Genomic DNA, 26,407 nt, shown 5'->3' with positions numbered 1-26,407 from the left:
TCTCTATATAAATATTATTATAAATGTATGATTAGCAAAGCATGAAATGTACTGGAAGTAGGCTGTGTGAATCATTCATAAGGGTGTCTTGGAACATACATGGATGCAGGGGGAAAATAATCACCTCTCCCCAATGAGCTGAATTTTCCAAGGGGCTCAGATCTTCTTGACAATCAGAAAGCCTTTATAGCAATCAGAGCCTTCCAGAGGATGCAGCTATTTCAAGAGTTCAAGGAGTATGTCACTCACACCAATAGGCATTGCCAAGTGCTTCTTTGCATAACCATAATAGGAGACAACTTGAATGATAATGTTTACCTTATTTTTAAGCAGTATGTCAACTTGATAGTGATAAGCTTCTAATAGTTCTTCAAGAGAGTGGCTGGAACCAATGAGAATAATTCTGTTACTTGTGACATACTATTAGTATAAGCTTTGTAAAATGAATTAAAAAGCACCAACATAACAAACGCTTGATTACAAAATGTAATGTTTGATTGCCCCTGCAATGAGGTTCCCCTCTGAGATCTACATGGCTCCCATTCTGATGGCATGCCAGAAGATCCTAACAAACTGGCAGTTCTCCCAGACATTGGAGTATGCTAGATGGACCCATTGTTAGAAATACTTGAATATGTTACAAATATTTTGGAATTTGGTGCTGAGCAGCACCAAAATTGAAACAAATATTATTATGACAAAGCTGTTACCTCTGAATGGTCTCTCTGAAAAGCTTTTCTACATGGCAGAGATGTTTTGTCAAATCTATTGTTGTCCCATCATCATCTTCCTAATAATAGAAAATGTACAAGTAATTTGCCAAACTTATCAATATTCTTCCTTGACCTCTAAAAAATAATCTGAAGATGGATAGCCAGTTTTATTCTCAACAGTTCTGAAGATGAGAAAATCAGCATTTTTTTGCTACCTACTTAAATAGAAAACTGGTAAGAAATGTCTGCTTTCAATTTCTCTACTAAAAAGTGACTGGTTGTTAAGTTCATAAACAAGAACTAATATTTGATAGCGTTTTCCAATTTAACTAGTTTTGCTCAGGATGAATTATTGATTTTTATAACAAACTTATATGCAACAGTAATTTGTTTCACAGGTGTATTGATTTTTAGTTTCATTACTGAATTTCTTAAGACTTTCAAAAAAAACCCCACCCCACGATAAAAAAAACCTCCATGCTTCCTGCATTTGTATTTCAGGTAAATTTGCAAACAGTATCTGGAAGTGGAATATTGCAAATCAGGAATCCTTACTATTTAGTCAGTTCAATATGTATTAGTATATCATTAGGGCCAATTTCTAGCATAATGGAGAAGAAATATATTGGCTGATCTAAAGAACTGAGTAAGCATGGTTAATTTTAAGGGATCACCAGGACTTCACAGGAATATAGTCTATACTGGGAGGGTAGAAAATTTTTCAGAAGAACGCAATGGTAAACCACCTATGTCTTGTTATACCAAGGAAAACTATACGAATATATCCACTAGACACCATGATCTGAGCTCAATTTGAAAGTTGTTTTCTTTCTAAGGCCAGTATCAAGAGTGGAGATCTTGAGTTGTGTCATCTTGTGAAAATCTAGTTCTCTGGCGAAAGCTTTAAAGCCAGGAAAGGTGGGAAGAAAGAGAAGAGGAGGATGACCAACAGCAAGGCAGATGAAATCACAGTGGCAAAGGGTGTGCTACTGGAAGATCTGAAGGGGCAGGTTAGTGACTGTCATGGTAAAAACCTAATTGGTTGCTAATAGTTGACATCGATTTAATGGCATGTAATAAATCAATTAACCTATATTTGTAATGAGGATGGTTTACAATTGTAATCATGGAAACTGTTTCTACTGAAAGAAGTAGCACCAGAAATAGGCTTTCTGGCTGCTCTTGAATTACTTGATGAGCTGCATAACAGAGAGAGGAAGAAAATAGACCAGATAACTCATAATTCTAGGTACATGTGAGTCATGGATACAAGACAGAGTTTACAACACAATAAAACAAGGAATATGCAGAACATCAATAATACATATAAAAATAATAAATGATGGTTGTTTTGATAAGTGAGTTTCCTTTGTACTTACTGTTCGTACAAGATTTCTGCAAATATCATTATTAGTTAATAACTGTAAATTAATCTCCGTGTCCCACTTTCGGCAGTTTTGAATATACTCATGGCTTCCAACACAATGCTTGCTGTGAAAAGAACAAACACTGTGATTATTCACTATTTCAGATTATCAATAAATTTTTCAACAAACTTGAGTTCAAGTCCTGCCTTAGCCATGAAAACCAGTTGGGTGACTTTGAGCAACATACACTCTCTCTCAGCCCAAACCAACTCACAGGATTGTTGTCGAGAAAATAGGAGAAAGCTGTGCTGGATATATTCATATGTCTTGCATTGTTTGTAAAAATAAATATATATTTTATATATTTTAATATATAAAACTTTAATATATATATATATATTTAAAATAAGGGTACAAATAAATAAATTAAAATATATGTACATAGTTTTTAGACCTCATGGCTCCCTTCTCTGGTCTTCTAAAGCAGTGGTTTCCAACCTTGGCAACTTTAAGACCTGTGGACTTCAACTCCCAGAGTTCCTCAGCCAGCTGAGGAACTCTGGGAGTTGAAGTCCACAGGTCTTAAAAGTTGCCAAGGTTGGAGACCACTGTTCTAAAGTATCAAAAACACTCTGATCAAATACATTTCTCAAATAAAATAACTCTAGACATATTTAAAACACTATTATTTTGGCATATTTAATTGGAACATAGGATTCATATTCCATATTTGTCTGTTCTGATGTAATTTTGCCCCATTACTGTATAGCATGTACTTTAAACATGAAAACTTGGCAGAATCACTCTTAATAAAACTCCAGATTAAGAGATGATACAGAACCTGCAATAGGCCAAAACTATATTAACTTTAAAAGTAAGTAACTGAAAAAACACATGCTTTGAAAACTGGCTGCCATTTTCAAATATTACAGGATTCTGCATTAGACAATTGAACATATTCCATGATAGCATATTTTTTCTAAGAATAGTTAAGTTTGACAATGTTAGTATGACATTATAAATCTGAATTTTAAACAGATAAGAAAAAGTATGATTAATAAAATAAAATGTACAATATGCTGTAGCTAAACGAATAGATTTTAATTCTTATTGCTAAATTACTTGCACTTTTTCCAGTTAGTAACAATCTAATCTGCATTCACTATAGTTTTCTAGAAATTCAGGATGTAACCAGAGCAAAACTTACTTCTGTAAAACTTCTTCTTGTCCACAAACTTTTAAAATGTAACTGCCAATATCTACGTCGTTCAAGTCATCATGTACCCAGCAAAGAGCCTGCATTATTATAAGTTCAACTGGAGAACTCACTGTTCAAAGAAAAACAAACGCAGAAGGTAACAAAAATAATAAACTGAAGGCAGTTTTGTAAAATAGAAAAATATGAGCAATTAACTCAAAGCAAACCTAAGTTTTTGGAGTAGTGTAGTTAGCAATTTGAAGAATAGAAAAAAAATTATTCTCAAATTTATTTATTTTAAATTTATTCTCAAAAATCAATTCAGTTGTAATGTTCTATGGCTAGATCCGACTTGGAAAAACAAGGCAGGAAAACAAAACATATGTTGCAAACAGAATGGATGGAATTAAAAACTCAGTTAAAAGTCGACACATTTTTAATATCAGTTCCAATGGAAACGGCTCCTATAAAGCTGATCTCTAGGAATGTGTGCTTTATAACCCATGGAAGCAGTGATGAAATCCAAAATTTTTCCCTAACGGTTCTGTGGACTTGGCTTGGTGGATGTGGCTTAATGGTCATGTGACTGGGTGGGCGTGGCCAACTTGTAAAATGTGGTGAAACTCACTTAACAATGCCAGCTTGCTGGAAGGCCGCATGTAAGGCAGGCAAGCATGGCAGGGCTGCGAGGAAGGGAGTAGGCTGCTGCTACCTCCCTTCCCTGTGGCTGGCCCCGACATGCTTGCCTGCCTTCCATGCGGCATTCTGCTTGCCTGCCTTCGCAAGCTGGCCACGGGTACACCGGGAATGTCACGTGGAAGGCAGGCAAGCATGGTAGGGCTGCAGGCCAGGGGAAGGAAGTAGGGGAGGCAGGCTGGGGCAGTGGAAGCAGAGACTGGGCGGGCTGAGCGAAGGGCGACTATGGGACCGGTTCGGGCAGGTGGCCAGGCAGCGGTCGCTACCAGTTCGGCAACCCAGGCCAAATGTCTACTACCAGTTCTCCTGAACCAGTCCGAACTGGTAGAATTTCACCCCTACATGGAAGTCAAGCCGAAACATCTTAAAACCATGCAGCTTATGAGGCATGCCCTGCCTGGCCTTTTTCAAAGAAGGTGGGGAGCACTAAAGGAGTCAAATGTTTCCTTTTGGAATTGCAGTTCCTCTATAGCAGTGGTTCTCAACCTGTGGGTCGCGACCCCTTTGGGGGTCGAACGACCCTTTCACAGGGGTCGCCTAAGACTATCCACCTCCACCGGCATCACCCATGCTCAGGAGCGCGTCCTGAAGCAGCAGGTACATGAAGAGCGCCGGGTGGCGAAGCAGCCTCCTCCCAGCTCCGGGCACAACCCAGACGCCGCCCCCGCCCAGTCTCCATCCAGGGAAAGGCCGAGGCGCTGAAGGGGGAGAGAGATGGGTTCTTCTGGGTGGCGGATCAGCCTCAGCTCCGATGGATGCTGCTTCATCCCAGCCGTTTGCACAGGGGCTCAAAGGCACCCGGAGAGCAGGAGACCGGTGGGGCAGTTGGGCCACCCGCTTAAGCTGGCGGGATGGGCTCTCCACCTTGGCAGGGCATGCCAGATTCAGACCATCTTGGCCTGGACGCTGCCTTTGGCGCCCCCCGCCGCTGGTCCTGTCCTGCGGCTAACTGAGTTCAGAAGCTTTTTGGTCCCAAGGAAGGGCTGGCAGAGACGCCGAAGGGGAGGGAAAGGCCCCGCCCTCCCATTATTTCCATCCCGAGGAATTCCATTTGGGCTGGTAGCACAGTTCGATGTACCTTAAGACTCCGTTTAAAATCCCATTTAAAGGGCAACTTCTTATATCTGTGTTTAAGAAAGAAAGAAGAAAAAAGAAAAGAAAGAAAGAAGAAAAAAGAAAAAAAAAAGAAAAAAGGAAAGAAAAGAAGAAAGAGAAAAGAAGGAGAAAGAAAGAAAAGGGAGGGGGAGGGAAATGGAAAAGAAAGAAAAAAGAAAGAAGAAAAGGGAGGAATGGAAAGAAAGAAAGAAGAAAAGGGAGGGGAATGGAAAGAAAGAAAGAAAGAAAGAAGAAGGAGGAAAAGGAGGGAAGGGAATGGAAGAAAGAAGGGGGGGAATGGAAAGAAAGAAGAAGAAAAGGGAGGGAAGAATGGAAAGAAAGAAAGAAGAAAAGGGAAGGAGGAATGGGAAGAAAGAAAGAAGAAAAGGGAAGGAAAATGGACAGAAAGAAAGGAAGAAGAAAAGGGATGGGAGAATGGAAAAGAAGAAAAGGGAGGGGAGAATGGAAAAGAAGAAAAGGGAGGGGGAATGGAAAGAAGAAAGAAGAAAGAAGAAAGAAAAAAAAGAAAGAAAGAAAGAGAAAAACTGTGTGGGTGGGTGGGGGAAACAGAATGTAAAAAAATAAAATAAATAAAGTGAAACTCATGTAAACCACGAACTGCTGCTGGAAGCAAGCGGGAGGTCGTTTTATCTTGGAAAATCCCAGCCAGGCTGATATTCTTCCAAACAAGTGGCAGATTAATCACTACGCTTTAATTATGTTCAATTTGTAAAAATGAAATACATCCTGCACATCAGATATTTTTACATTACGATTCATAACAGTAGCAAAATTACAGTTATGAAGTAGCAACAAAATAATTTTATGGTTGCGGGGGGGTCACCACAACATGAGGAACTGTATTAAAGGGTCGCGGCATTGGGAAGGTTGAGAATCACTGCTCTCCGGAGTCCCGGAGAGATGTGCTTTCTTTCCAGAGCCTTGGAAAAGTAAAGGCAGCTTTTTCTGTTTTTCATTACAAAGTCAGCTTCAGCACTCCAACCCCACACAGGAGCAAGGGAAAGGGGGCATTTTAAGACTCTGAAGTTGAGTGGCTGCCTTTAGCATTTTTTGCATTTCCTGGCAAAAAAGTGTGATGCTTTTTTGCTATGTTGCCAAGCTAAGGCAAGTTCTTTTTCCCCTCTGTTGTTTCCCTGCACCCATGCAATACTGAAAAAACCCTATAATTTGCATGTGGCCTGCTCTAGGATTCCCAGGGACTCATCCAACCCGAGGCACCCCCACTTTCCACTTAACAACACGCACGATCAATGGCATTGCCTACGAAAGCCATAATATAGTTGTAAAGTTGAGTCAACTCATGTGGTGACCCTATTAACAACTGCAACGACTTACAACCAAAATTCCAGGCTCAATTGTGGTTGTGAGCCAAAGACTACCCTCAAGGGTATAATTCATTACCAACATTATTTTGACAATCTTTCAATCTACTGAAATATATCTGTTAAAATAAAAATGCACTTACCATCACATGTGAATGTCACTGGCTGTTGAAAACCCCCAATTTCTATTGAAATCTTGATGCTGGAGTTCTCTCCACTTACATTTCTTTGCAACATGACCGGACTCAACACAAAACCCAAGTTTGTATTCATGCTTGGTATGAGGAAACTTGGTCCTTAATCTGTAAACAACATGTTATAAATGGAGTTACAGTGATCCCTGGAGCAACAAACTTCAGAACATAAAGCAACACAAAGAACATCAAATTGCAAATTGAAGCATGATTATTCAGGCTTTCCATTGAAACCAATGCAATTTCTGAATTAAAAATCCTTAGATTTACAGGTAGTCCTCAATTTACAACAGTTCATTTAGTGACCAAAGTTACAACGGCACTGAAAAAAGTGACGTATGACTGTTTTTTCATATAACCTTCACAGCATCCTCATGATCAAGTGATCAAAATTCAGAGGCTTGGTAATTGGTTCATATTTATGACTGTTGCTATGTCACAAGGTCAGGTGATTCCCTTTTGCGACCTTCTGACAAGCAAAGTCAATGGGGAAGCCAGGTTCACTTAACAACCAAGTTACTACCATATCAACTGCAGTGAGTCATTTAATTGAGATAAGAATGGTCATAAAATGAGGCATAACTCACTTAACAAATGTCTCACTTATCAACAGAAATTTTGGGCTTAATTGTGGTTGTACGTCGAGGACTTCCTATATATAGCTAATCTATTTTTCTTTAAATTATTTATTTAATCCTCTCTCTACTCTGTTAAACAACATACTCTGACAGGTTCAATATTTTAATCATCTGAAATCGTCCATCAATTTCATCTTTTAAAATAGTTTTTAAACTGATTTGTGTAAACCTAGTAATTCTGAAATAAACTACAGATTTTCTTGGTCACTTTTTTTCCTATCTCCTTCCTTTCTATATACTTGTGTAGCCAGACAAGTGCCATTCATGCAAATCAAGGAAATATCAGCAGGCTAGAGGGAGCACAAAGTATGCAAAAGGACAATTAAAAAAAGAAAGTAATTGGGGGGGGGGGAGATAAATCATCTGTTCCTTCAATTAGCAATTGATAACTCTTTGCTTTGTGGCAAGAATTTTGACTGGCTGTTCAAAAATGAAAGAACTTTGAAAAGGACAGAAAGGTTTGGAAAGGGAGGAGATCCATTTATAATCTGCTCATGAAAGGAATGATTTTGTATGGCCAGTTCTACTTCCAAGCCTGAAAAAGCAGACTTAATTTCTGGCCCAGCTTTTCATTTTACATGTCACAATGAAAAGTTCCTCCAACTTTCAAAGTTAACGCAATTCCTTTTCCACAAATTGCAGACTGAAAAAGGCCCCAATTGGATAAGAATGGCTTTTACCAAATAATGTAGCTAGTCTTTAAGAGATTTAGAATACCCTCAAATGTAATCTAGATGTAATAACCTGGAGGACAGGCTAACGCTGAGGAAATAACTCACAACAATTATGTAATGTTATCTTATTACTTTCACTCCCAGCTGTACCTCAGCTGAGGGCTGGAAGAACATATTAAGATAGTACTTTATAGAAAAATTGTAATGTATTCTATATTAATTATACTAACGCCAATGCTGTGGCTGAGACTAATTCATCTTTCTTCAAAACTTCTCCTGTTTAAATTACTCCTTCAAATATCCACCCAGGTCAAAAATAACATTCAGAGGCTACATTAGCAAAATATGTTATTACAAAAGTGAAGAAGCTGTTCTCCAAAGTTGGCTTTCTTCTCTCATTTAATTTCCAGTTTGGGTAACATCATGAGTACTTTGACACCAAGAAATGCCATTGGCTGGTTATGTAGACATGAAAAAATGAGCAGCACCAGGTCAAAGCTTTTTTTTTTTTCCATTTTTCATACAGGTGCACATATAAGTATTTTATATTCTTTCAAACATTATATAATGGCAACGATGGTGTGGTTAAACAAACAAAAAATTATGGGGAAAAAATTTCAACAAAAAATTAAGTGATATGCCTAGCAGAAAATAACCAGATACGTATTTCTTACAAAGACCTAAGGGTTTCTGACATTGATTAGGAAGATTTCATCACCACTCTTCCATGGTAATAACGTTTTTCAGCTGTGTAGTATTACTGCATAGCATTGTGATGGGATTTAGATGCAGGCTTTAATGGCCATTCCAAGCCCCTCCATTTCTTTCTTTCTCTATCACTTTAGCTATTCCTTGGTGGATGTGCTGGAACAGTTAAGTCACTGTCATGCTGCAAAGTCCACTTTGAGTTGAACTTCAATCTTCTGACAGATGGTCTCACATTATCCTGAGGCACCCTCTGAAGAATTCATAGCAAATTCTGTGTTGCTGAGCTGACCGGTCCCCGATTCAACAAAGCAGCCCCAAACTGTAACATTTCCACTATCATCCTTTTGGTATCAGGTTTTATGGTTAAATGTTCTCTTTTGTTTTGCCAAACATGGCTTCTGGTACCTTTGCTTCTTCAGTCCAGAGCACAAGTCCTGGTCTCTGCCTCAGATGTTCATGACCAAACTTTAGTCTGGTCCCGAAATTTTTTCTGAGGTTTCCTCCTGGAACACCTCCAATCTAATTTTTGCAGCTTCTTTCTAATAGTAGACTCATGTACCCTGACATCATTAGTGACAAGTGTTACCTCTGATAAAATTCTAGGGTTCTCAGAGATTTGTTTCAGGAACTTGCATTCTACGCTTGGGCTGAATTTGTTGGGACAGCCTGACCTGGGCAAGTCGGCAATTATTTGAAATCTTTTCCATTTGTAAATAATCTTCTGGACAATGGAATGACTGGCACTCTTTTTAAATCTTCCCCAAACTTATAAAGTGTCTACAATATTTTTTTTCTGAGAGCTTCAAAAATTCTTTCAATCTACTAGTGATAAGACATATTTTAGCAATAAAGATCATCTCAAACTAAGCATTTAGTTAAATAAGTCTGGTTCCTCCAAGATCCTTTCTAATGATGCTCTACTCATTGCCACCTAATCAGGTGCACCTAATTCTAATTTAGGTATTGAGGCAGCCATAAATGTACTTACTTTTTTCCACATGCACTATTTACATTTATTTAAGTTACACAATGAAGCATAAAATTTAAATGGTATATATTCATTACATTCAATTCTTTTTATCCATATTGTTGAAATGAAAATCAAATAATTGTTGAAATAGTTATAAATGGCTAAATGTCATATAATATATATATATATCAGCTTGTCCAGCCATTCCACAATGTAAGATTGGACAGGATGCGTTTCTGGCAATTTTCTAAACATGTGTCTTCTACAATAATTTTCATTACATTTAAATGACTCCTGTAATTTGTTAGATTTATATCCCACTTTTATAACTTTATAAGTAACTCAAGGTGGTGAAGTTTCCTCCTCCTTTTTTTCCCCCACAGCAACAACTCTTTAGGGTGTGATGGCCTGAGAAAGAGTGACTGGCTCAAAGTCACTCATCCGGCTTTCATGCTAAGGCAGAACTAGAACTCCTGGTTTCTAGGCCAGAAACCTTAACCATTAGCATGGAAGGATTTTGTTGGTCTATGGGCTACAATGATGCCAAGAGTTGGATTAGGGCTATTGGTGGTTTCTGAGATGCTTTTGATGTATGAAAGAATTATCCTTCTCATGACTTGCAACATTTGTACTGTGATTTTAAGCAAAGAGATAGCACATTGTATAAACTCACACAATTGTAAATTATTCACCAAACTTTGATTCAGCCACTCATGTCCAACCTATGTTGTACATATATAAACAACAGATTTAGTTGTGCTAAAGGACCACATTATACAATGTTACTCTTAGTGTGATAAGTGAACCAAGACATTTAATTAACTTGCTAAGACTAACTTCATTGTTAAAATGTTTAAAACCTAAAAATATGAAAAGGAAGAAAGATTTCTATAACCAGTGTATAATATCAGTACTGATAATTTCTTTAAAAGGCACACATGGCTTACCATTAATTGTAGGAAGAGAACTGTGTTAAGGTGGTAACAAAAAAAAAGAAATTTGTAGGAATCATTTCAGATTCACACATTTTACTAAAATATATGAGCTTTCTTGATCTACAGCTTGCTTTATGAAAACTTATGCCATGTAATAAAATTTGTTACTTGAAAAAGGGCTATCAGATTCCTGACATTACATTTCCATTAATAACAGTGACTGAATTTAACTTAAATTGCTGCTTACTTTGCAATGGCATCACAAAATGCTGCTTGTTCTTGATTTTGCCATTCAACATTTTTTAGAAGCTTGTTTTCTGCTGGCAAGCTACTGGTCCCATTGTCTGTCTGAAATGTAAGGATAAAGAAGTGAAGTGAGATAGACGTAATTCAAATATATAATATAAATATATTAAAATTTAGCATACAATATATATATACAGGAAAGATTTAGAAAGCTGATCTACATTGATCCATTTACCAAAGATAGTGATTTGCTAATCGAAATGGACAGTCTATGCTCTAGTAATGCAGAAGGTCACACATCCTAATGACCAATGCTGCTTTTAATTGGCAACTTTCAGCTGCTGCAGAAATACTGGTGAGGAAACAAGTGAAAAAAAGCTGTCCAGTTTTGCTACATTCACCAGAGGGGAAAAATACTAGTTTTAAACCTGCGTTGAGTCTAAATTTAGCTGAGCTATTGATAAGATTTGATGGAAACAAGATATTTCATTACTAAAACATTTACTTTATAAATGTCTAAAATTAGGTAAAGTGAGGTTTTGGATGCTGCAGCTGCAGCTGTGAATTTTAGATACATGTATATTGAGATGATGAGTTTTTATGCTAACTGTAAGTCTTCCTCCAGCAGTTAATTCCAACAAAGGTGGCTTACCAAGAGAATACAGAAGTATTCGGAATTTCTTTTCTTACTGGATTTTGGTTAAAAAAAAAGTCACGGAAAGACTTAGGTAGTTTAACAACCTAAAGCAGTAATTTCTAAACCTACCATAAAATACTGTGGATTTGGCAAAGTGGTTGTACAACAGATGTTTTGTCTTAAAAGCATCTCTAGATGAGCTAATTAGGATGGGATTCCCTGTAATTTTATGCTAACAGTGGAACTTAGATGTGCTGGATATTTCTGTGCTTTATATTCTTTGTAATTTCTTTAAATTTTCCCAGACACTGATTCAAAGATTCCATTCCACAGTATTCAAGAAAAAGAGCCAAGTTACAATGTGGCAAGAGCTGAAGTGCCAGAAGTATCCTTGCTTTTTTTGACATTTCTCTCCACATTTAAGGAAAAATGGTGATTCTTAATTAAAGCACATGCTCCTACAAATCTTCTATTAAAAAGTAATACATGTGTCCATATCTAGCATAAACTTTATTACAGAATGCCTGTGGGCTCCACTGGATTGTGCCCACTGGCCTTAGAAAACAATTGTTTTAGATTGAAGAGTACTCTGGTGTACTAGTATCACCAATTTATTTTTGGTACATGGGGTTTTTGTGATTACTTACGCCTACAATGGCAAAAATTTGGAAAACAGAAATTTGTATGTGTACGTGTGTGCATACAGCTACTTACAGACAAATGTATACACACATACGAGCTTTTTTAGTTCCAACTACAATTGCTTACAAATACCCAATGTAACATGAAATAGTATTAAGTTACCATGAGGCTCTCGTGGTACTAAATTTTGAAATGCCTAGTAAGTGAGGATAGTTCAAAATCCAATAAATAATTTTGTTCTTGTTATGGAAAGATATGAGCAAACATTTATACAGCTGTTCATAGTCAAGTGGATTCATAAAAGACAATTTGAATACTTTGAAAGGAGGACTTGCATTGTTCCTGCCACCTGTGCCATTTTGTGTCAGCCATTATAGCCATTCATTTGCTTTTGATTTAAGGGACATGTCACATGATTACGTCACATCAGGAAATGTCTAATTTAATATTGCCAAATATATTCTGAGAAACAGCATATAATTAAATGACATTTCCTGAATAGCAAATAATGTAGCTGGGCTAGTCCTACTTTTGGCAAGCTGTATAGTATAATGCATTAAAACAGCTAGTACCAAAATCAGGCTAGAAAATATAATCACAATAATATTTTATTATTTATGTGAAAGTATTAAGTAAGCCCCCTGTTTAAGAACAAGTTCCATTCCCAAGGTCTGTCCTTAGGTCGAATTTGTATGTAAACCAGAATACTATTATTGTGAAACACTGTATAAGTAGTATTATATAATAAATTAGAACCTTAACTTAAACTACTGTGTATTTGACTCAAATTTTGTTGCTATATGCTCCATTCTTAATTATGGCTCATCCTTAAACCAGAACCTAGGGACTTGTTGTATTTTCAGAATTAAATAAAAATTATGATACAGAGATTTTTAGCTATTGAAGCTTCTTGCAAGAATTAGTCATTTCAAGACGCCATTTAGAATACACAGAATATAAATAAATATACACATGTTGAATGTTATTGGTTGTTAATCCTGAGGAATATTAACAAATAAGATGCTACTCTACACCTATTTGTATATTCGCAAGGGAACGATTTTTTACCTAAATTTGGTAAGAAAAATTTGCAAAGTAACATTTGCATTTAAATGGAAATATACATTTTAAGATGTTTTACCTGTGAAGTTTGGCCCTGTAATTTAGCAAGCTGAGCAGTTCGAATGTTTAAAGACTGACTTCTTGTAACTGTTGCCCCAGAAGCAGATTTCCCACTAAGTTTTCTTTCAAGATGGCTCTTTCCTGGAGACTTCTCTTCTAGTAGCACAGCATCCCAAGGATCTTCTACAACTTTAGCATTAGTTATCTTTCCTCCATCTTCTGAAGTATAAAATATATCTATATTGTCCACCTTTGGTTTACTCAAAGGATCTAAATCCAACCAATCAAATTTACTAATATCATTGGAGCTTTCAGAAATTGGCAAACTAATAGTAGGTTTAGCACCAGTCATTTCTAAGTCTGTCTTTGATTTCCCATTTTTTTGAAATTCTGAAGTACTTGCAATCTTATCAAATACTTTTGCCATTTCAGGAGTAAGTGTCGAATGATACATGGGTACACTTCCCTGAGGATGGAAAGTTGAAGCAAATGGCAGGGGGTATGAAATGTATTGAGATCTTTCTGGAAGACAAAGATAGGCAGGCTTTGTAGATTGGTAAGCGGATACACTTGGATGAAAGCCATTCTGAAAGATACCAACTTGTTTATTGAAGGAAGGTACAGGGTAAACAGAAGATCCGGCACTAGTGGAAGACCCAGGCAAACTAGAGGTCCACTGCCCTCTTTGAGCAACAGGGTGAGAATAAAATTGTGAAGATGATGCTCCAAGAATCTGAGGGGCTGACAATGTAGATGGTTTGTTGGATTCAAGATTTTCTTCTAAAAGAATTTTCTCTAATTCAGCACGTGTAAGTTTGTCTATGTCGATTGAATTTAACTTATCATCCACCTTCTTCTTGCCATCAGACTCTGGAAACACCATAAGATCATGATCTTGTTTTCTGCAGGACTGTACACTTGGCCAAGAGTAGCTTAAGGTGTCACTCTTTTGTCTACTGCCAACCACTACTCTTTCTTTTTGCATCTTAGCCAGAGCTTCAGCTTCCATCTGCAGCGCTTCTTCTTTGTCCACGTCTTTGGGTCTTGCTGGATCCAAAATGGGTGATGAACGTTGTTTAAATTCATCGCTGCTAGATATCTGGGCCATTCTGTGAAAGCAGATGTCCATTAACAATTTTAATTCTTCTTCTGAAACTCTTTGGCCCCAAAATGTTCAAACAGATTCAATAAAACTAGTGAAGGGGGAAAAAAACATACAATACTGAAAGTATTTACAGTCACTATTGTCCATTTCTATTTTAAAATTCTGTCTATTAGGGCTCTATTGGTATTTGGATCAGAAGCTGGAAAGGTGTTTTTGATTCACTATGTTCATGCTTATAGACAGCAGCTCCCTAAAAATGACACAACTTTTCCCAGGCTTGCACGATAGCCTTGAACAATACCTGAAGCAGTGACAGAATTACAACTACATTATCCTATCTTTAATTCTTTAATTCAAATAAGCATTTTTCAAAGATCTTACGGCTATCGTACAAGATCAGAAAAAGTCATAGCTTGTCTAAGGAGCCACTGACAGGTACAACAAATACACTCACACTAGATGTGAAGCACTTTTCCTGCTTTGGATCTATATTATTATACATTCCTACCCAATATATAGGGCATTAAGAATTTGTACATTTGGAAATATTGCAACAACTATCCTTGACTTAGTTTCCCATATCAGATTATTGTTCATCTGGTTTGCTCTGTACTATGACACTCTAAGTTATAAATGTATGTATATGTGTGTGTGCGTGTGTGTGTGTGTGTATATATATACATATATACATATATATACATATATATACATATATATACACATATATATATACATATATATACATTTGTTATATTTATGCTGATAAATAAATAAAGGGAGACTAGTATAGATCTATTTCAAGCTATTTAGCTCTCATCAGCTAGCCACACCCTTGTTGGGAATCGAACCTGTGCTCTATTGCCTCTAAGGCAGATGTGTTAACCATTGAGCTACACAGCTCGACTCCTTATCAGCCAGCCAGGGTGAGAGGTATATATTTAAAGTCACAACCCCTGGTATGCCCAAATATGGGAGGAAGGTCACACTTCCACTCTCTGTCTTCGGCTCGTCACAAGAGACCATCCAGACAGAAACCCAATATTTTTTACTGTTGCCTTTTTGTTACATTTGTTATATTTATGCTGATAAGGAGTCGAGCTGTGTAGCTCAATGGTTAACACATCTGCCTAAGAGGCAATAGAGCACAGGTTCGATTCCCAACAAGGGTGTGGCTAGCTGATGAGAGCTAAATAGCTTGAAATAGATCTATACTAGTCTCCCATTTATTTATTTATCAGCATAAATATAACAAATGTAACAAAAAGGCAACAGTAAAAAATATTGGGTTTCTGTCTGGATGGTCTCTTGTGACGAGCCGAAGACAGAGAGTGGAAGTGTGACCTTCCTCCCATATTTGGGCATACCAGGGGTTGTGACTTTAAATATATATATACATATATATACATATATATACATATATATACATATATATACATATATACATATATATACATATATATACATATATATATATATATATATATATATATATATATATATATATATATATATATATTTCTGAGGTTTTCACGGGTGTTAGTATGTAGGTCTCTAGTTATTTGGGTTTTCTCCCACGTAAAATTGGAGATGTCTTGGCGACGTTTCGACGAAGTCTCATTCGTCATCTTCAGGCTATTGTAGCCTGAAGATGACGAATGAGACTTCGTCAAAACGTCGCCAAGACATCTCCAATTTTACGTGGGAGAAAACCCAAATAACTAGAGACAGACAGAGACACACACACACACACACACACACACATATAATTTATATGCCATTTGGTGTTTTCTCTTTGTGTCACTGAAATACACAGAACAGTGTATACACAGTGACACAGAACTGCTGATCCACTGTTTCCCCTTAAAAGTAGTTTTTTTTAATTTATCAGTCTCTCCCCCTCTAGCCTAAAAGAAGAGGACCCAGAGCTGAAACAATTCCTTAGTTTCTTAGAGATATTAAAAAATAATCACCAAGCTCCAGCTACTTGCACTTACGGCTAATATGAAAGAAAGTGCCTTCTGTTCATCCACTCATAGCTTACCTGTCAGGGGTGATTCTGCTTAAGGCCTTTAGGGAAGCAGGCTGGGTTGTCATCACAGAGTTCTAGCTTTCTTCCATTATTCCCACCAAAGCTGGGCAGACTGAAGGAATGTGTAATACTAGGATTAAGCAAAATAATATGGTTCATGGAAAAATAGGGAAACATAGAATATATACCATATTTTTCAGAATATAAGACACACCATTTTCCCTTAAAAAAGAGGATGAAAATCTGGGTGCATCTTATACACTGAATACAGCAGTGTTTTTTTGTCACCTGAACCCCCCCCCCCTTTCACCAAATGGCCATGCATAGCCTTTAGGAGGCTTTCAGAGTGCTCCTGGGGGCTGTGGAGGACAGAAATGAGTGAAAAATGGACCGTATTTTGCTCAATTTTGGCCCCCCAGCCCCCAGAAGCATCCTCTAAGCCTCATAAAGGCTATTCATGCCCCTTTTTTGAAGAAAAAAAACGGGCCCATTTTTGCAAAAAATGGGCCGTTTTTGGGAGGTCTACAGAGTGCAAAAACTTTTTTTTAAAATTTGCCTCTTCAAAATCTTGGGGCATCTTATACTCCGGTGCGTCTTACACTCCGAAAAATACGGTATTAGAAATATGGCACAATCAATACTGCATATTGTATAAGTCATTGATTAGACATTCATAATTGTTCCTTAAATGAACCACCGATGTTAAAGAACTATGTGCTTTAGAATAGCCTTATTGTATCAGCACTGAATTCCACTTTGTTTCTTATTTTTTAAATCAAATTCTAACTCAACCGACTCTGGTTAGCTTGCAACAACACTAGCCAATACCCCAATAATTTCAAAGGACAGAAGCCAAAAAGTAAAACAAATCTTTGTGACAACACAAAGATTTAAAACAAAAACCAATCCCCCTTGCCAACTCTTCATCTACACTCTGGGAAAAGAGTCAAATTTTCAAAGCTCACTTAACGGATAGGAGTATTAGGGCAATGCAAACTTCTGGAAGGATACCATTCGAAGAAGGCATGATTCCTTGGTCCCAAAAGATGACGTTTTTTCAAGGTGGAGTCCCAAAACATCCTCATAATGATGGTCTTTCCAATAGTGAGCAGATACAATGAAAGAAGGGCAGTCTCTCAAGTAATTGAGACATCATGAATGGCTTCATAGATCACAGTCAACATCATAAATTTCACTCAAAACTGATAGCCATCCTACTGGACTAGAATTTGCATTTAAAAAATCTACTAATTGGCTGCAAAACCAGCAGATATAGCTATAAAAAGGCAAATTTAAATTTAAGATCTGCAAATATACTTTCTAAATAATGAAGCAATATTTCCATTTTATTCTACTCAGATCAGACCATACCTTGACTACTATTCTAAGCTCCAGGAAATACACTTAAGAATTTTTTAAAATGATACATGCAATGAAGATTGGGGGGGGGGGCGATCCTATGAAAATAGATTATAGGCCATCTTTAGTCTTGAGAAGACAGAAGGGGGATATGACACTATTCTTTATGTACAAAAAAGGATTTGCTCAAGTCAAGAAACTTCTTTTGTGTGTAAGACAGAAGTTAATTCTGTAGATTTAAGTTATAGATAGATAGAAACCAATTAAATGTTAGGGAGAAAAAATACCCAATTATTAATACAGGTGACATGGTCCTCTTCAGTGAGGAGTAATTACATACTGGACAACCCATAGCATTTCCATACCTAGAAAGAAAAACAAGGGCTACAGAAGGACAAAAAAAAAACCAACCAATGGGAGTAACTTCTGATCTCCTGTAGTATACCCCACTGAATTTCCTTGTGGGAAGTTGGCATTGTGCATTGGAAATCTCCCTCCCTCTTTGTTCCTCACTCTCTTCTTTCCCTTCCTCTCTCTTTCTGTTCTTCCTATTTCTCCCTTCCTTTTCTTCTTTCTTCCTTCCTTCCTTCCTTTCCTAACAAGGCAGGTAAGTGGTTTCCTCCCTTCCTCCTTCCCCTTTTCCCTGCCCTCCCTCCCACTCTTCTCCCTGTTCCTCCCTTCCTCTCTGATTTTCCTTCCCTTTCATTCTTCCTTCTCTTTCCAGCAGGTAGGTAAATGGCTACTGCTGATTGCAGGAGGGAGCAAGGGACGGCATGAGTGGCAGAGAAGGGAATACTGAAAAATGATGTTCAAATGATTGTATCAGCATGATGTCAGCACTGAAGCAGCCACAACTTCCTTAAGATTCTGGCAGTTAACCCATTTGATCTAACTGGGATGAAAAGGTTTTGCCCTTTGAGGCACCATTTTGCTCAGTTAAAGGTTACAGGTATAAGTGTTTTAGTAGTATGTAGATATAATGCAAACAACAGTCAAACTTTGAAAAAATAACTCTGCAACTATTATGATATAAGCAGTTAGTTCAGAATCATATTATCAAAAGAACTAAGACTGATAGTATTTTTTTTATTTGCTGTACCATATCACCTGCCTCAGGAAAACCCGATAAAGAAGTCTGGCTTAAGAACAGCTGTTCACTTGTATAATTCTGGCAGTTAAAACAAGTAAATTACACACACACACTTCTTACTTTTATATTGCCGCAGATTTAATACTTGATGAGAAATCACTTCAGTATCTTTATGTAAAAGCAAATTATTGAAATTGTGCATCACACCGTCCTGATCATTAATACAACTCAGTGCTGGTCTAACAAACAGGTGATCTGTTTCTTCCAGTCCAAGGTCTCCTACCTTTCCCAATGAGAAAAAGGGTTTTAAGTCTTTAAAGCATTGTGTTAGAAATTTCTACTAGAAGTAGAAAAATTTTCAGCACAGAAACAGCTCTAAAACTTAATGCTTTCGGAATTCTGCAAGATATAAAATAAATTGCCTGAAGTTATCTACCATAAAACGTCACGCAATTTATTTTATATCTTGCAGAAGGAGAACAAGAAGAACAACCTTTTCAATTAAAAAAATAAACCCTGACAAGAAGTTAATAAACTGGACTAGACTATCAGATTCAAATAGGAAGGAACTATTTTTGAGTATCCATTCAGTTTAGTTATGGAGCTCACTACACAATTGTGCCAGCAAGTCACACAGAACTGTTTAACAAAAAAACATTCTTTATATGATAAAATATGTAATACACACAACTTCACATGCACATACCAGCAAAGCTTGTTTTAAGTAGTAGTACTGGAATAGTCTCAAAAGGCGGCAGCATCTAGTTACCCTTGTCTGCCCTTGTCTAAAAGCAAGAATCGGCCTTGTTACAGAGGAGGCCTGGCTACTTGGATGAGAGACTACCAGGGAATATCAAAACTGCAGACTACACACACTAAGAGGTTGAAAAATAACCCAAATGAAGTTATGGAAAAGTACGTCCATACTGTTGATAATAATATAATCAACTATAATAAATCCATACATTTATATAATAAAATAATATAAATGCATGGATATGTCCATGAAGTTACCAGATGCACATCCATGAACACCACCTACCAGTCAGTAAATACAATAAAAACTTTTTACTCTGACAACACAGGGAAAGACTCAACCACAGTTTCAAGTGGGAAACTATGAGCATCCTAGGCCAAGCTAAATCAAAAACTGCTAGGGAATACCCAGAAACTTGGTATTCAGACAAATCAGGCATCAATAAACAAACCACATTTATGCACCATTCAAAAAAATCAATGTAAAACTAAGAATGAAACAAAAACACATCCTCTCCAGCAACCAATACCTAGATAAGCAGGGATTAATACCAGATAAACAATCTAGACAAGAATACCCTAATCAAGGAACTTACATTATCAAAATGTTTACGCTTGGCACCACACATCCCCTTTATGACAGGGGTGGTGGTGGTGGTGCAACTACCTCACCTGCCTATCTCACCATCTCAGTCCCCCACCCACCCACCACAAAACTACTGTGGCCCTGGATTCCTTGGCCCGTTCCCTGCTTACTACTTCTTGCTCCAGTATGCTTGGAAGGCTCAGAGACATCTCTTGCCCCACTACATCCAGATCCACTCACCTTTGCCTTTTTGTACAACTGCTGATAGGTGAGCTAAGGCCAAACCAAGGCCTAGGCAGACAGCTAGCAAATGTGATGTTTCTGAAGGATAGAAAAAGGCTGTGTATCTAGCCTTCAAAACAATTGCAAGAAAGGAAGGGGGATTCCTGCAGCGGACCAGAGAAAGGAAGCTTGGATGCTGAAGATCTGAGCTTTCTTTCTCTAGCCCAGCATGGAGGTTCCCTTCCACACATGAAGGTCAAGGAAACTCCTGTGGTGAGCCAGAAAAAGGAAGCTCAGATCTCCAGGATCCAAGTTTTGTTTTTCCAGACCAGTGCAGACATTTCTTTCTTAATGATGCAGCTGGCAGCCAGGATTGCAGTCACTGAGCGAAGCATCTTGCTTAATAACCACAATAATTTACACTAGAAATTCTGGTCCCAAATGTAATCGTAGGAAGAGGACTATTTTGTGTATTCTATTAAGACTTTTATCTTTCTTTTTTTTCTTTTTTAATGTAATTTTAAAGTTTTGGACTGCATCTAAAATTCACAGTATCAGCACACAGGCAACTGTCATACTTAATAAGGTACACAATCTAAAGTCTTTGAAAAACTTAAAAGTGATTTAACTTTCATAATATTAGAGGACTGGAAAGTGACTGGGCTATTTCTGTCCAGGAAATGTTATAGCTGGTGCACCAGCTTCAATCAGTGAATAGCACTGGAAATTGCATAAGCTAATTGTTTGGCCAGCAACAGTGCTCAGTGTCTCTGCACTGGAATTCTAAGGATAACAGCTTAACTGGATTACTACTCAATTAAAGCCAAATTAGAGCCAAGGTGGCGCAGTGGTTAAATGCAGCACTGCAGGCTACTGCTAGATCAGCAGTTCAGCGGTTCAAATCTCACCGGCTCAGGGTTGACTCAGCCTTCCATCCTTCCGAGGTGGGTAAAATGAGGACCCAGATTGTTGGGGGCAATATGCTGACTCTCTGTAAACCGCTTAGAGAGGGCTGAAAGCCCTATGAAGCGGTATATAAGTCTACTGCTAAGTCTACTGCTATCCATTTTATGAGGGCTGATTTTCAGTTTATGGACCTTTGTCTCCTTTCTTACCAGTATTATTTTCTAGATCCTGGGCAACTAGGAACTCAACTATGTATCTTCAGTGATCACTCCAAGTGGATGTAAACTTTGCAAATTTACTTTTTCTATGAATTTTCTCTAATATACATAAAAACACACAGGGCTCAGCTCTCAAAGTAATTTTATGCAGTGAACAGGGCAAGGCTGAGATAAGATCTCCCCAACTGTTCCTTTGGCATTTCTCAACATGGCATATGCCATTGGTCAAGCCAGCCTCAATGTGCCCAGCACTTTCTCCCAGTTGTTGCCACTAATAGGTAACTGCTACAAATATTTGTGTCCCAAACTTCTATCAACAGCATATTACAAAATCAATTTTTGCTTATTGTCATCTCTTACATTCATTTAATTAGAATTCTGCTGTATATTTTCCTAGGTAGTTTTTCTAATCACTCACAGTACTTATTTATGAAGCCCTGGACAACTTATTTCAACAAAAAGCAAGTTTCTTTTAGTTTAACAAGATTTATTGAAAGATAGAAGGAAAGAGGTACAGGATTCTCAACAAATGAACTGGTTTCACTTTAGACTCCAATTTATCTTTTAGGTGGCTAAAGTGGTTTTTTTAAAGCTTTTTACTCATAGTTTAATATAAACTGGTGAAAAGGCTCCAGTTTTCTTAATGGATAACCGAGGAATGTCCAGTAGTCAGCATGTGAATGTCTCTGAACACAGCATTATACTTTCCCTTTGTGTGGGGGAATAATAACAGCATTCTTCCAAGTATCAGGCACAAATGCATCTTCATATACATGTGAAACAAGTTGTAAGTCCTTCCATCAGTCAACCAGATCAATATTTGAACATCTCCAATTACACTATTTCTGCTGACTTAATATTTTTCAACATTCTAATAATATTTATCACTTTTCTTTTAGTGTTCTTTTTTTCTTGGACACTAACTTTGAATTTGTTTCAATTCCAGCCTTTGAGATTATTATTATTTCCATGCAAATCTCTAAACCACTCCTTTGAATATTCTCTCATTTTGGTTTCATCTCAAGTCATTTCATCATTTTTATTTTTTAATTGCACTCACTGTGTTGGAAACTCCTCAGATTGGTCCTTTCATCCATTTCCAATGTTTTGTTAATCAAAGTTGCTTTGCATTTTCCCTGTCTCTTTTAAACTTAAATCATTTCATTACAACAGTCTTTTTTTTTTGTGACGCTCATGTGTTTCATCTTTTTTTCTACAGCAATAATGTACATTTAGCCTTAGCCACAGCCCCTTTACTTTGTTATAACACTAAGCATCCTTGTTCATGCTTCCATCCTTTCCATTACCATAATTCTACATAGTTCTGTGGCACTTTGTGATGTAATTCTTTTCACTCCATTCCAAACAGATTCCAGATAATGCTTTCTTATAAACTACCTTCAATTTATTCTGTTGGGAGTTTAATCTATTCTTCAATATTTTTTAAAGTATGACACATACTTCCTTTCCCAAAACAATTCTACTTTAATTTCTTTCCTTTTCTTCCAAGTCCATTTCTTTGCCACGATCCACCTTCAGAATGTCTCATCACCCTGTTTCCTTCAATAATTATATCAATATTTTATCATTAAAAATAAAGTAAATTGTAACTTCAGATTTGCTTCAGATTTACCATCTGTACATACGAATAGATTTATATTTAAACCACATATTCAGAGCAGAACATTTTCTAAGCAGACTGCTAATCAACATTCTCAATAACTCACACACAGGAAGTGAATATACAGGTTATTTGTTCATTCTCTTCCATAAGACCAGACTACTGTCATTTCGATCTATTACATCCTCTTCATTTTTTGTAATACCACAAATACATAGCATGCCTATTTTTCTTCCACTGCAGTTGTTCATTTGTGGTGTTCCTAAAGATTCCAAGTTGCAATCTTCCACATGCTTTTATCAAATGTGCCAGTGATATTGACCTCCAGTATTGATCACTGTATCTTGTCAATTTCATATTGTATTTTTCAGGCAGACATGGAAGGTATAGATTAGGTTAACTAAATCAACCAGTGCCACGTGCAGTATGCCCTACTAACGATAATAGTACTGATCAGATTTGGTATATGCCACAATTGTTACTGAAGCCCAGTTTTCACAAAATGCAGATAAAAATCTTTAATGAAAATACCTTTCCAGCCACCATACTGACTTGCACTCAGGATATTTACATTAAGCATTTCTTATACTGCAATTCTCATCCAATGAAAGTAACAAAAATATTGCTAGCTCAACAGTGTTGCAGTGAGTTAAAGGAATAGTCTAATATAAGATACCCACTTGCCCAGCCCAAATAAAATAAAATATAACTTGTTATATCATCTACAGTGCCTCTCAACAAACTAGTGGGCTAGTGAGAGAAACTGACTCCAAGGCACCAAATGAATTCTGTGGCTGAGAATGAACTTCATCCTGGCCTGCTACAAGAGTAGTTCAATATTTTAACCAAAACTGGTTGTTACTACCCGTGTTTTCCCCCAAAATAGGACTGGATCTTATTTTCTTTTGGATCTCAAAATAAGCAATAGGGCTTATTTTCAGAGGGTGTCTTATTTTTTTCCATGTACGGGAGATCCACTTCTTTGCCCCGCAAAGGCTTATCTCAGGGCCACCGCAGTTAGGCCATCCATGCCATGACCCCTGCCTTGCCTGGTGGCCATGGCACCTCATTCAGCCTCATGCTCTGTCGCAGCTGCGAGCAAGCAGAAGTGGGCTGGCAGCCATGTGACAACCTGATGCACATGGTTGTTGGTGCTGCTGCCATGAGGGTGTCGGGGTATGCATGGCCTGGCTGCAGAGGCCCTGAGGTAAGCCAGTGCAGGGCGCATCGGGCAGCTCCACTCCTTGTCTCATGTCCACGACACCACAAGCAACCAGATGGAATGGGCAGGCGGGCAGCTGCGCAAGCTCTTAATTAGAACTTATTTTGGGGGTAGGACTTATATTAGGCAAATGCATAAAAACGTGCTAGGTCTTATTTTGGGGACAGGTCTTATTTTCAGGAAAACATTGCATATTACATTGAATCATGTTATTATTAAATTATATTAGCTACTCAATCAAAGGAAGAACGTCTGTGTATTATGTCTAACTAAAGTTTTGTTAATTGTAAAAAATTTCAAATCCCTTTACCATTTTCTCTCTTTTCTCTTCATACAACTGCTATGTGTATACATCACACTCTTATCCTCAGGACCATTCTTTATGCAACTGAGGCAGCAGGCTGTGGCCCACAAAGCTAATGTGTGAATAGACATATTCATCTTTCAAACTCTTTTGTTTGATACTCTGATACTACGATACTTTGTTTCATTTGGAAGATGGACCTCAATTTTTCCAATTTGCTCTTTACTGTTTGTAAAACAGTGATGAATAATGAAGCAAATGCAAAAAAAATAATAGTTTTTAAAAAAATGATAATCTTTGACAAACTGACATATGGGTAAACCCAAAAGCCACTGTGAATAAAAGAGGAACAGCAAGGTGCTATGGCTTAGTGGTGGAGGATACTGTTTGAATGCAGAACATTCAAGACTCATTCTAAGGCAAATATGTGCAGGGCTGGAAGGGATAATTCCTATTTTCAGACATTTAAGGGCCACTGCCAATTAATACAGAATTAAATAGACTGACAATCTGATTCAGCATAGGCCAAGTTTATGACATCAGAACATTCAAATAACAAACTCAAGCTACTATGGTTACACAGTGGTTTTCTGATAGCATGGCAAGACCTTCAATTTTACAGCAGTTAAGTGGCAGGAGTAGCATATGACATGAAAGTCTGCCACAAAGGACAATGGAATGTGGTGGGTGGAGAACAAAATTCCTAGGGGATGGAAGGGGGGAGGAGGAAGAGAATCTGGTACAATGATATGTAAGATATACAGTAAAAATTCACAGCAGAAAACTGGAGAAAATCTTAATTTCCTTCTCTAAAAGCAAGTATAAAAACTTTCACTTGTGTTTGTCCTTTACAGCTTGCTAAAGTGTAAAAGCAAGACGAAATAGGTTTTGATTCTACAAGAACCAAAGCTTAATTTATTATATATTTTAAACTAAAATGAACAGCAATGCGTTTTCAAATATATGGTTGCAATGAACTAGTTTGTTTTCATTGTACATACTAAATATAAAAATACATTAAGTTTAGCTAAGATGCTCAAAAAATTGTATTTCTGTATTTATATATGCATTGGAACTTGGGGCAGAACTGCATATAAATGCTTTCTTGTGCCTCTTAAAAAGACATTAACATATGCCAGCGCAGTTTCCATTCTTTTCCATTAAAACCATGCCAGTTTCCTCAATTCAATAGTCTTGTAACAAGAAGTGGATAGTTTTGCATTCAAATCACAACTGCAAGAAGGAAGCTATGGTTATACGTTTGTAATATAGCTTCATATACAGAGGCTAGTAACTATGAGAACTGAAAATAACTATATACCTTTTCACATTACAAAATAATCACCCATATCTGAAAAGTCTGAAGCATTTCAGCAATGTATTTTTAAGTTCAAAAAATACTTTTAAATCACGACATTCCAAGAAATAAAATTATTTCAGCTTCTAAGTCAAACAAACTGAAATATGTTAACTTTTGGGACCCTATAAGTAATGAATGAGGATCCCTTATAGCTTGTATTTACAAAACAGTATCAATGCTTTAATAAAACAGGAATAAAAAATTCCATACAATTCTATGAACATCGTTTTGTTAGAACAAAAATACCATGCATAGATTAACATGGATGGGGCGAGGGGAATGCTGGTGTTTTAAATTATATCCCGAGGAACTATTATTATTGGTCCATCTTATGAAAGCCTTTTGGCCTTTTCTGTCTTTCTTTCCCGTGGTAAACTGCTGCTTCGTTTGATCATTGGCAAGATATCAGCACCATTACAACTGCTGCCCAAATACATGATGTATACAGTAG

General features: G+C 37.2%; 1 protein-coding gene across 1 annotated transcript in view; it reads right to left on the bottom strand.

Annotated features, from left to right (window-relative positions):
• Positions 1-26,407, bottom strand: part of PIK3C2A (phosphatidylinositol-4-phosphate 3-kinase catalytic subunit type 2 alpha) — a 57,157-nt gene that overhangs the window by 27,124 nt on the left and 3,626 nt on the right. Inside the window, 9 exon segments of the mRNA XM_032222584.1 lie at positions 319-382; positions 711-790; positions 2,093-2,204; positions 3,288-3,408; positions 6,556-6,685; positions 6,687-6,714; positions 10,779-10,879; positions 13,198-14,287; positions 16,325-16,442. Coding sequence (XP_032078475.1) covers positions 319-382; positions 711-790; positions 2,093-2,204; positions 3,288-3,408; positions 6,556-6,685; positions 6,687-6,714; positions 10,779-10,879; positions 13,198-14,287; positions 16,325-16,377 — 1,779 coding nt within the window. The 5' untranslated portion in view covers positions 16,378-16,442.

The sequence above is a fragment of the Thamnophis elegans genome, chromosome 1 (assembly GCF_009769535.1).
Source record: "Thamnophis elegans isolate rThaEle1 chromosome 1, rThaEle1.pri, whole genome shotgun sequence".
Taxonomy (NCBI): Eukaryota; Metazoa; Chordata; class Lepidosauria; order Squamata; family Colubridae; genus Thamnophis; species Thamnophis elegans.
The sequence above is the reverse complement of the archived record's forward strand: the minus strand, read 5'-3'. Positions and strand labels throughout refer to the sequence as shown.